The 12,540-nt window shown below is 47.3% G+C and overlaps 1 protein-coding gene across 3 annotated transcripts in view; it reads left to right on the top strand.

The window, feature by feature from the left end:
* The window catches only part of CACNA2D3 (calcium voltage-gated channel auxiliary subunit alpha2delta 3), a 734,213-nt gene that overhangs the window by 375,461 nt on the left and 346,212 nt on the right, over positions 1–12,540 (top strand). For all 3 annotated transcript variants that reach the window (XM_054035781.1, XM_054035782.1, XM_054035783.1), the window contains exon 10: positions 11,336–11,425. In XM_054035781.1, the coding sequence (XP_053891756.1) occupies positions 11,336–11,425 (90 nt within the window). The remainder of the gene's footprint in view (positions 1–11,335; positions 11,426–12,540) is intronic.

Genomic DNA, 12,540 nt, shown 5'->3' with positions numbered 1-12,540 from the left:
GAGAGTATTTTTTTTAAACAGAGTCAGATATGTGCAGAGGTTCAGCAAGACCTCTGTACCACTGAAGCCCTCTTTCAGTGATGCATGGTCCTTGTCCTGCTCCTCTGTGCAGTGCTGAATTTCACTATTACATTTTTCTGAAATTCCTCTTTTCACCCTCCATTTTTTCCAACTAGCTCTAAATTGAGACATGGATAGATCCTCAGCTGAAAGCATCCACATCCACTTATTGTAATGAAGTCACAACTTCCCTTGTATGTATTATTCACTTATAATTTTGTAATCAGACATCAAGGCCTGATTGTCATAATTGTGTGACTAATTTGCATTCAGAATTACCGAGGTTCTGCATGCAAATTAGGTATCTGAGTCTGCTAGTAGACATTGCACATAATGGTAATTGCACATGGAAATTAGGTTTATAATTACACACAAATGTTTGTGTACACAGTTCTACATCTGCACAGATACCCCATTCAACGTCTAAACACTCTCATATGACTGTGCAAGAGCTCCAATTCTATGATGATAGGTACTAAAAAAGTCCTGAGGTAGATGGACAGATAGGTGAGAGAGAAATTTTCACGGTTTTCTCATGCTACTTACTATCAAAAGAATATCATACGTAAAAATAAGAAGGTGCAAAGGCCTTTTTAATGCAAGGGAATCCAAGATTCTATTCTGGGTTCTCTCTGACTTTGAATAAGTCATTTAAAGGGAGACTATAAACCTGCAATCACGCTTCTAATTTAAAATGTGGTGTTTGCTGATATTATAAAAGATTTTTGCAACCTTTTTTGAGAAGCTGTAACATCTTGTAATTTGCAGCAACTCTCTGAAATTTGGGCGAGAGCGCATTTTCAGTCTACAAATATCTCCTCCCCTCCCATCCCCAATCACTCCCCTCCTTAGATCCAGCACCTACCCCCAGCAGCCAGTTTTTCACTCTGAGAGCAGTGTATGAGCCAGAAGTGCCTCACCTCTGGTGTGGGGAGGGAGAAAGAGAGCTTGGATTGGTCCTCCCTGATTTCTCTCCTACCACATGGCACCAGTGGCCAGGTCTTCCCTCTACAATAGTGGCCTATTTTTGCTGACACCTAATGTAGTTTAGTCCTGTAGCTCAAGTGATAGATATCTATACTGTAGACTAGGAAATTACATTAAAAAATTTATGGTAAATTTCTTTTATGGTAAAAGAAAATGATTTAGGTTACAAAGTCAAGCAACTGAAAGTTAGGGAATGCCAGATTTACAGTTGCCAGTGCAACCTTAATTCTGCTTCCCTTGTGCACATGCATTATAATAAAGCCTAGTTGCATGGTCACATACTGTTTTTTCAAGTTGGTGTCTTTAAACACACTGACCCTCAATTGTAAAATCAGTTCACTGTAATACTTATGTGACTTGCAGGGAGCTGTCAGGCTTGCTTTTTTGGAATGCACTGAAATTGGTTGAAAAATATGATATAGGTACAAAGTATTGTTTACATGTGCAGCACTCCTGCTGTTACATATATGCTTCCTGATGTGGCTACTGATTGGTGTTTGTATAATGTACAAACACCCAAGCAGAGGTATGCTAAGTTGAAATGCTGGCATGCTCGCATCCAAAATTAGATACTTTTTTGAAAATGTAATGCCTGTAGTATTCTTTTACTAGGGTTACCATATTTCAACAATCAAAAAAGAGGACGGGAGGAGCCCCGCCCTAGCCCCGCCCTGTCCTACCCCCGCCCCCGTCCTGTCCTAGCCCCGCCCCTGCCCCTTCCACTCCCTCCCACTTCCTGCCCCCTCAGAACCCCCAACCCTCCCCCCCACTCCTTGTCCCCTGACTGCCCCCCAGGACTCCACCCCCTCCCTAAGCCTCCCTGCCTCTTGTCCCCTGACTGCCCCCTCCTGAGACCTTCCCCACATCCTAACTGGCCCCCTAGGACCCTACCCCCTACCTGTCCCCTGACTGCCCCAACCCTTATCCACACCCCCCACCCCCTGACAGCCCCCCCCAGAACTCCTGACCCATCTAAACCCCTCTGCTCCCTGTCCCCTGACTGCCCCCTCCTGGGACCCCTGCTCCTAACTGCCCTCCAGAACCCCACCCCCTACCTAAGCCTCCCTGTTCCTTATCCCCTAACTGCCCCTTCCTAAGACCCCCCCCCAACTGCCCCCCAGGACCCTACCTCCTACCTGTACCCTGACTGCCCAAAACCTTATCCACCCCTCCCAGAAAGCCCCCCCCCGAACTCCTGACCCCCCCCCACTCCTTGTCCCCTGACTGCCCCCTCCTGGGACCCCTGCTCCTAACTGCCCTCCAGAACCCCACCCCCTACCTAAGCCTCCCTGTTCCTTGTCCCCTAACTGCCCCCTCCTGAGACCCCCCCACCTGTACCCTGACTGCCCAAAACCTTACACCCCCAACCCCCAGACAGCCCCCCCTGAACTCCTGACCCATCCAACCCTCCCCCTGCTCCCTGTCTCTTGACTACCCCCCACCCCCAGAACCTCCCTGCCACTTCTCTGGCCCCCGGCCCCCTTACTGTGCTGCAGAGCAGCGTGCTCGGAAGTGGGGGAGGGGAGCAGGCTTGGAGCTCCAAACGGCGAACGGCCGGCAATCTGTGAATGCAGGGCGGGGGGAGGGAGGGAGAGGAGGGGAGTGGTGTCAAGTTTCAGGAGAGAGGAGGGGGGAAGTGAAGGAAGGGCTTTGGCTCTGGCTGCCGGAGCCCCGGCTGCTCTGTAAGCCGTGCGCACGCCCTGTATGGGGGGGAGGAGGGGAAGTCCGGACATTGACAAATTCCCCCCAGACGCTATTTTTAACTCAAAAAAGCCGGACATGTCCGGGGGAATCCGGACGAATGGTAACCCTAACTTTACTAATGAAAGGAGTTGCAAAACCATGACTTACAATATGCTTTAGTCTAGCGCATAGCTACAGATGACTGGAAATCTGAAAAGGGAGAAACTGAATGTCTGGAGCTTTGTTTTTTCCCCCTTAAAAACAATAATCATCATGGGCCAGATTCATTGAACAATACCTTATGCCATCAGTAATCCCACTGAAGTCATTTGGACCTGCTAATGGAATATAGTATCATTCATTGTCATTATGGTTATTGGAATCTGGCTTTTTATAAAGTGCAATAGGCACAATAATACATCTTGATTGTTTTAAAACAAACCTACCGTCAACTAGATGTAGACTAACAGTTTGAAAAATCTATTCTTTGTTCCACCATTGAAAAGACTTTTAACTTCCTTTAGCATAACTCCAGTTAGTGCAGTGTATCCATGAAACCCAGTATGGTAAAGATGTGCACTGCGCATTAAAGAAACAATCATTTAAATGTTGTTGACTAAATTTTCTAGTGGATGGATAAACAGAGTGTTAAAGTGCTATTGACATTCTCAAACAACAAAGAACAGATTGAAAACCAGTGAAAGAGAATACAACGCATAGTTTTTAAAAAACAACAACCCTTAATTAATTCAGTCCTTTTGCAGAATCACCTACTAGCATCTGTTCACTATGAGGCCGGAGGCAGAAAACATGGATTCATTAAAATTCATAGTGCATGAAATCCATTGTCAACATTTTACCATTTTGTATAGCAAACAAATGTCAACATTATATTTTTACATATTTCAACAGTGTATTTTTCGGCACATCTATATCTAACTATAAGGAGAGAAAATATTTGTTCATCTGATAGATCTATGAATTGATTTATAGATTAAAAATTATACAATTTACTGGTAATTTTAAATAATCTGTTTCTTTATACTGTATGTTCATATGTGATAGTGTACATACATTGTCAAAAAGTTTTCACAGTATCCATGAAATAGTCTGTGAAACGGTCTGAGCTTTTGTAAACTATTGTGAAGCATTCTTTTATTGCGAAGTTCATCGTTAATTTAATTAGTGTTTGTGGAACAGTAATCTGGTTCCAAGGGCAAAAATTCAATTGGGATACTTAATTGCTTATTTTAATCCAGTTGATTTATTAAAAGATAAAAGGTAAGAACCTTGACCCTCCTGTAGAAAGTTGGTATTGACAGTTTCCAGGAGATTCCACCAGTCCGGGGCATAAGAAGCAGTATGACAGCTGTGCGCTACCTCATCACCACCTCTGCCAGGTCTGTGAGAGAGGAGGCGTGGCTGCTACAGCTAGTTGAAATTTTCTTGTCAAAATAATTGTTTTGACAAAAGATGGATTTATCACCAAATCAAAAAATATTCACAGAAAATGTTAATTTAGGTTTAATTTTTCCATTTTTCAAGACAATCCGAAAAGCAAATTTTTTTTTAGTAATCCTTTTCATGACATTAGACTGGGTGCGATATCCATTGAACCTAATTGGAATCTTGACTTCACTGGGCTTTGGATCAGGGCTATAGACAGTTTAGAGTACCCAGGAGAGTGTTCTGAATTATTCTGGGAACAAAAAATCAGCCCCAGAATTGAGGAACCGCTATCTTTGTGTTCCGACCTATCCCAATGCACTCAATACACACAGGTTGTGCTGGAAAAGCTGGCAATGTAGTTTGCTGTCAGTATAAGCTTAAATTTCCAAGGATTTTAAAATTTGTATAAAAAAGTTCAATGCGTTTATTGAATGTTTGAGTATTTTATTCACATCATTTTATTATTATTTTAAAAATTTCGGTGCAATACAAATGTATTAAAGGTCAATGGTATTTTAACTTTTTATTTTAGAAACATAATTATTTCTTTGTTTCATTTGGCTTTATATAGGTAGTGTTTTGAAAATGTTCAATTACAAATGTTGCTTTGCCATATAGAAATGTAGGTGTTCCCCTACTGGATCAGATATCCATTTATTTAGTTCTTGCTCTAGTTAATCTAGTTCTTTATCTAGTTCTTTTTCTAATTGTAGAAATGCCATAAAACCAAATGTACTGTAAAGGTTTTTCCCAAGACATGGCTTCCTTCTCTAGTCTTCCTCCACACCCAAACTCTTGATTTTCTTGGTTCAAATTATAAATTATATCTATGTAGCTAGTAGGAAAGAATTTCATTAAAATTATAATTATTATTACTAAACACCAATAAATATTTGTAAGTTTAAATTAACTATCTGGTACTGGAGGCAAAAGCTCCATTCCACTATCTAGGCTGTACTGGGTTTTATGCTGTCACTGCTTATTTAGATAAACAAGGCTTTGCCTTTTGGCTGTTCAAAATATTGAGCTGCGTGAACCACATTTAGAAGGTCACTATGAACATTAAACTACACTAATTGTTTTGGAAAACCAGCCTATTCTTGTGGCAAAAACATATGCCTCAAAATTGCCTGGAGCTGAGATGTAAATTTTTTACCTCTAATTTACTAGAATTTAACAAAATAGAAAGTATATGGCTTCCAATAAACTATAATATACTTTTATTTTACAAAAAATTTTTGCTTTATAGAGAATTGTTTGAGAGTGACTTCTACTACGTGATACTACATAGAACTTCTTTTTATAGCAGCATGGTTCATGACACTTTATTTGTCAGTTTGTATGTCAATCTTTCCATTATAAACCTAGAAGACTTAATTTCCTGATACGAAAACATTGTTTTTAGAATGAATTAGTTGTTTGGTTATAAAAATCAGATCATTCCATGTCTGGTAATTTACAAAAAGCAACAGAGGGTCCTGTGGCACCTTTGAGACTAACAGAAGTACTGGGAGCATAAGCTTTCGTGGGTAAGAACCTCACTTCTTCAGATGCAAGACCTTGTTGTAGTGTTCTTGTTGTAGTGTTCTACTATTGCTGAATGTAATATTCGTGAAAGGGGACAGAATTTTGACAGTTCCAGAAAGTGATTGGTTTATATACTTTTATGTTTTAAATTCTGGAGACTTTCTTTTAAAACAAATGAAATGGAAAGAAAGCTAAAATTCTCCTTTGTGGAGCCCAGAATCTGGCTCTGTTAACATGGGGCCTTTGTGAGCTCACACAAGCCCCCTTCAACTCATAAGCATCCTTTCCTAATTCTCCTTTCCCTCTATTATTCTCTATGTTACTTGCTAATTTCAATCTGTGCCAGGTTTGGTGGACTGAAAATAGCTTGAGAACTGGACAATTTTCCTGCTTCTTTTATAATGTAGCTTTTTATTGAAATCCTATCCAGACATCAATTTACATAAATCAGATTAATAACACAAATTTCTTCTTCGAGTGATTGATGCTGTGTATTCCACAGTAGGTGTGCGTGCTCGCCACGTGCACCAGTGCCGGAAGTTTTTCCCTTAGCAGTACCCGTAGTGGGGGAGCACCGCTGCAACCCCTGGAGTAGCGCCTCTATATCGCGCTATAAGGGGAGCTGCGCACTCACCCCACCCTCAGTTTCTTCTTGCCACCAGTGAAGGTAGTCGGAACTTAGTGTTCCAGCTCTGCTGCAGCACTGCAAACCTTAGTAGTACCGGCACCGGAGGAATCCATTGCGGTGCCACCACCCGCCTTACAGGAAGATTTTAAGGCTAACCAGGAGCTCCTTAGGTGGGTCGCCTCCAGTCTCCAGCTCCAGGCTGAAGAGAGGGTGGAGCTGTCGGACACATTGTTCAATGTCTTGTCCTCTTTGGTACCGGGTCGTGTGATCCTACCTCTCCACCAAGGGGTGGCCAATATCTCCACGTCGCTTTGGCAAACCCCGGCATCCTTGGCGCCTATTTCAAAAAAGGCAGAGAGAAAGTACTTTGTGCCAGCAAAGTGGCACGAATATTTGTATTCTCACCCGGTACCCAACTCTCTGGTGGTGGAGTCAGTAAACCACCGAGAGAAACATGGCCAACCCGCGCCCACCCCCAAAGATAAAGACGCCAGGAGACTGGATACCTTCGGCAGGAAGGTTTATTCATCGGCGAGCTTCCAGCTCAGGGTGGCTAATCATCAAGCCCTCCTGAACCGCTGTGATTTTAACCTGTGGGGGTCCCTGCCAAAGTTCGAACCTCTTCTTCAGGAAAAGGATAAGAAGGAGTTCAGAGCTTTGGTCGACGAAGGCGTGGCGGCGGTGAAAGCGGCCCTCCAAGTGGCTTCGGACGCGGCAGATACAGCAGCCCGTTTGATGGCCTCTGCTGTTGCCATGCGCAGGGCGTCGTGGCTCTCGCTGTCAGGGCTGTCCGCAGAGTCCCAGTCCCTCATGTAGAACTTGCCTTTCTATGGGAAGGCCCTGTTTGCAGATCAGACAGACACCTGTCTACACGGGATGAAGGACTACTGCACCACCCTGCAAACTCTGGGCCTATATGTCCCACCGGCTAAGGACAAACCCAGGCCACAGACCTCGGTTCCTTCAAGTAGGGACAGATATGAGCCTCCACCTAAGAGGGTGAGGGAGCAGAGACGTAGGTCCCAGCACCAGTCCCGCTCAGCCCCGTGACCTGGGCCCTCCAAGGGCAAAAGACAGGGAAAGAGGTGCTTTTGACTCTTTGCGGGGGGCCACCGGGCCTGTTGCCAGAGGAGCCCCCCAGTTAATAAAGTTTGTGTTCTGCAACCATTTATCTGCCTTCCGAGTGCAATGGTCCCATATAACGTTGGACCAGTGGGTCCTCAGCATCATTTCCAGGGGCTACATGTTGCAGTTCACTTCGCTCCCTCCCCCACCACCCCTCAACCCCGGAAATCCCTGGGCATCTGGAGCATCACCTCCTTCTAGACCAGGAGGTGACGCGCCTCCTCACCCTGGGCGCAGTGGAGAAGGTGCCTCGGGAATTCCAGGGCAGGGGTTTCTACTCCCGGTATTTCCTGATTCCAAAGGCAAAAGGCGGGCTCAAGCCCATCCTTGACCTGCGGAGCCTCAACCAGTTTATGGTTCGTTACAAGTTCCGCATGGTTTCCCTGGCCTCTATTATTCCATCCCTAGACCCGGGGGATTGGGTCGCAGCCGTGGACCTCCAGGATGCCTATTTCCACATCTATATTTTCGAGGGTCACAGGCACTTCCCCCGCTTCCTGGTAGGGTGGGACCACTACCAGTTTATGGTCCTTCCCTTTGGCCTCTCCATGGTCCCCAGGGTTTTTACCAAATGCATGGCGGTAGTGGCAGCCTACCTCAGGAGGAACGGGCTGCAAATTTTCCCCTACCTGGGTGACTGGCTGCTCAAAGGTAAGTCTCGGTCCCAGGTGCAAGCCCAGATGAAATTCCTGCTGGCGAGAGTCTAGGCCTAATGGTAAACGAAGATAAGTCCACGTTAGTGCCGGTTCAGCGATAGACTTCATAGGAGCGCAGTTGGACTCTGTGGTGGCCATGGCCTCTCTTCACAGGGACAGGTTCGAGATGCTCAAATGTCTCATAGCCTCGGTCACGTCCTTCCCCGTGACAACTCCTGGGCCACATGGCAGCCTGCACCTCAGTGGTGTGACATGCCAGGCTCAGAATGAGGCCCCTCCAACTCTGACTAGCCTCCCAATATTCCCAGGCAGGGGACAGCCTGGACAAGGTTGTCACGGTACCTCCCAATGTAGTGGCCGACCTGCAATGGTGGTCCCTCCCGGATAACATGTTATGAGGGATCCCCTTCCGAGAGACCCCTCCCTCACTAGATCTAGTTTCGGACGCCTCGGACCTGGGGTGGTTAGCCCATGTGGAGAGCTTCCAAACCCAGGGCAGATGGTCGACCTTGGAATTGTCCCTCCACATAAACGTCGGGGAACTCAGGGCGGTGCGCCTGGCATGCATAGTGTTCAGCCTGCACCTTCGGGGAAAGATGGTCAGAGTCCTCACGGACAATATGACCGTGATGTATTACATCAACAGGCAAGGGGGCACGCACTCCTCGGCTTGTGCCAGGAAGCCCTGGACCTATGGGAATTTTGTATAGCCCACGACATCTCTCTGAGGGCTTTTCACCTACCCGGAACGCGCAATACGCGAGCCGATCACCTCAGCAGGGTTTTCTCCCACCAATTTGAGTGGTCATTCCACTGGGAGGTCGCCTGGCAGCTCTTCCGAGAGTGGGGAGCTCCCCAGGTAGATCGCTTTGCTACCCAGAATCGTCTCTGCCCCCAGTTCTGCTCCAGGGCAGGGGCAGAAAGGGGGGCGATCTCAGATGCATTCCTCCTACGGTGGTCAGACCAACTGTTCTATGCCTTTCCACCGTTTCCACTGAAGGCAAGGTCCTGCAGAAAGTAAAGGCGGACAGGTCGAGGGTCATCCTCATAGCCCCGGATTGGGCCCGCCAGCATTGGTACGTGACCCTCCTGCAACTGTTAGCGATCCCCCCGTGGAGGCTGCTGCTCCGCCCGGATCTCCTCTCCCAGGAGAGGGGATGCCTTCTTCATCCCAACCTAGCCCCGCTTCACTTGACAGCATGGTTGCTCTATGGTTAAACAAGGAGGAGGGAAGGTGTTCGGAGGATATCAGATGAATTCTGCTGGAGAGCAGAAAGCCATCTACACCACGGACCTACCTTGCCAAATGGTTTAGGTTTTCTAGGTGGGCGAGGGAGCGGGGCGCCTCCCCGTCATCCGCATCCCTCCAACTTATTCTAGATTACCTTCTGTCCCTGAGGACCGAAGGTCTAGCTCCGGCCTCCGTCAGAGTACAGTTAGTGGTCATCTCAGCCTTTCACCCTCTGGTGCAGGGTCACTCGGTGTTTTCCCATGAGATCACCTCCCCCTTTTTAAAGGGACTAGATCGTACATTTCCATACGCCAGGGCCCCGGTCCCGCAATGGGATCTGAACCTAGTGCTATCCCGCCTCACGGGCCCTCCCTTTGAACCCTTGGCCACTTGTTACTGATCCCACCTGTCCTGGAAAGTAGCATTCTTGGTGGCTATCACCTCAGCCCGCCGGGTCTCGGAGCTTAGGACCTTGACCTCGGAACCCCGTATACAATCTTCCATAGGGATATGGTCCAGCTTCGCCCACATCCTGCATTTCTCCCCAAGGTGGTCTCTGCCTTCCATATGGAACAGGACATTTTCTTACCGGTACTCTGTCCTAAGCCCCATTCCTCTAACGAGGAGTACCGCCTACACACGCTAGTCGTGCGTAGGGCACTTGCCTTTTACCTGGACCGTACCAGGCCGTTCAGGAAATCCTCGCAGCTGTTCGTTGTATTGGCCGAGCGTATGAGAGGGCAACCAGTCTCCACCCAGCACCTTTCCCGCTGGATCACCTCGTGCATACGCACGTGATATGACTTGGCAGGGGTTCCCCTGCCGCCTATCGTAAAGGCGCATTCTACGAGAGCGCAGGCCTCGTCAGCCACCTATGTAGCCCACTCCCTATCCAGGACATACGTAGGGCTGCCATGTGGTCCTCTGTCCACACCTTTTCCTCGCACTATGCGACCGTCTCCCAAACACAGGATGACGCCGGGTTTGGTAGGGCGGTACTCCGTCCCGATAACCTTTAAACTCCTACCGACCTCCATCAGATTTAGCTTGGAGTCACCTACTGTGGAATACACAGGAACAATCACTCAAAGAAGAAAGGGCAGTTACCTGTTCCGTAACTGGCGTTCTTCGAGATGTGTTGCTCCTGTCTATTCCACACCCCGCCCTCCTTCCCCTCTGTTGGAGTTGTCTGGCAAGAAGGAACTGAGGGTGGGGGGAGTGCGCAGCTCCCCTTATAGCGCGATATAGAGGCGCTACTCCAGGTGTCGCAGTAGTGCTCCCCCACTACGGGTACTGCTAAGGGAAAAACTTCTGGCACCAATGCACGTGGCGAGCACGCACACCTACTGTGGAATAGACAGGAGCAACACATCTCGAAGAACGCCAGTTACGGAACAGGTAACTGTCCTTTCTAACTTGTGCATTAATCTTGGACTTCTAATTTCTCTTGTGTCATAACACTCCTGTTTGCATTTGACTAACAGAACTGAGAATATCAAATAACAAAACATGTCTATCCGCCTCCTCATATATATCCAATCCACCATACCCTTTACTCCCTTCCTAAAGTTATTGCTAATATTTGTTCTTATTGAGGATAGACGGATCCTATTAGATGTGGATATTTTTTCTTGCTTTCATTATTTTTGTTGGAACATCTACTGGGAATAGGTTGAAACACCCTCTGCCTAAACTGGCTGGGAATTGGGTATTATAAATCGTTGAGAACTGTCTCAGTGTTGACAGCTGGCTGTCCAGTGATTCAGGATTGTGATTTGGATATGTATGAGAAAAATAATTGAATAAGTAAGTAACAACATTGTTCCATTTATCCCAGATTTACTTTAATCTTTATTTTATCATTAATGTTATATAGGTATATTAAAATATGCATACATCATCAGTCAATGACTTCTATAAAATATATGAACTTGTATATTGAATTTGTTAGAATATTGCTTTTACAACCTGTTTTTTTTCATGTTTCAGCACTTCAGGGAACACCTCAACAAACTTTTTGCAAAAGGAATTGGAATGCTGGATATAGCTTTAAATGAAGCTTTCAACATTCTCAGTGATGTAAGTTTGCACCTTTCTTTAAGCATTTGCATTGATGTTCCTCCCCCCCATTAAGTTAATTGCTGAAAATAAACTTTCATTTTAATAACTAGCTAATAAATTGTGACAGGCTCCTGCTCAAAGTCCTCTCCATAGGATTATGATGATAAGAAAGGTGCTTCATGAGCTAGCCTACAGTGTAATACTTGAAAATTGCCCATATCCCATAAACGAGGCAGATCTACTGACATTTATATATATAAAATTGAGAGAGAGAGAGACACACACATTATCAAGATTATTTAAGTGGCTGTTTATTCACATTAGACCAGTGTTTTTCAAAGTTCGGGTCGCGGCATGGAAGGCACTGGGTCGCTCTGGTCAGCACGCCAACCGGGATGTTAAAAGTCCCGTCGGCGGTGCTGCACAGCTAAGGCAGGCTAGTGCCTACCTGTTCCGACACTGTGCTGCGCCCTGGAAGTGGCCAGCAGTGGGTCTGGCTTCTAGGCAGGGGGGCCACGGGGCTCTGCACACTGCCCCTGCCCCGAGCACCGGCTCTGCACTCCCATTGGCTGGGAACCGGCCACTGGAGCTGGAGGGGGGGGGTGACTGCTGGCGAGAGCCGCACAGAGCTGCTTGCGCGCCTCCAGCTAGGAGCCAGACCTGCTGCTGGCCGCTTCAGGCGCACTGCGGTCTGAGGTGCCAGGACAGGTGGGAAGCCTGTCTTTGCACCCCAGCTGCGCTGCTAACCAGGAGTCGCCGGAAGTAAGTCCACGCCCCAACCCTGTGCCCCAATCCCCTGCCCCAACCCTGAGCCCCCCCAAATCCAGAACCCCTTCTTTCACCCCAAACCCCTCATCCCTGGCCCCCCCAGAGTCTGCACCCCCAGACCAGATCCCTGACCCCCTCCTGCAACCCAACTCCCTGCCCCAGCCTTAAGCCCCCTATAAACCCGGAGCCCCTTCTGCACTCCAGATCTCTCATCCCCGGCCCCACCCCAGAGCCTGCACCCCCAGCCCAGAGCCCTGACTCCCTCCCGCACCCCAAGCCCCTGCCCAAGCCCTGAGCCCCTCCCACACCCAAACCCCTCATCTCCCGCTCTGTTGGGTTGTGGTCATCAACAATTTTCTTCAATT

This window comes from Malaclemys terrapin, chromosome 7, assembly GCF_027887155.1.
Source record: "Malaclemys terrapin pileata isolate rMalTer1 chromosome 7, rMalTer1.hap1, whole genome shotgun sequence".
Classification (NCBI taxonomy): domain Eukaryota; kingdom Metazoa; phylum Chordata; order Testudines; family Emydidae; genus Malaclemys; species Malaclemys terrapin.
This window is presented reverse-complemented; position numbering and strand designations above follow the sequence as displayed.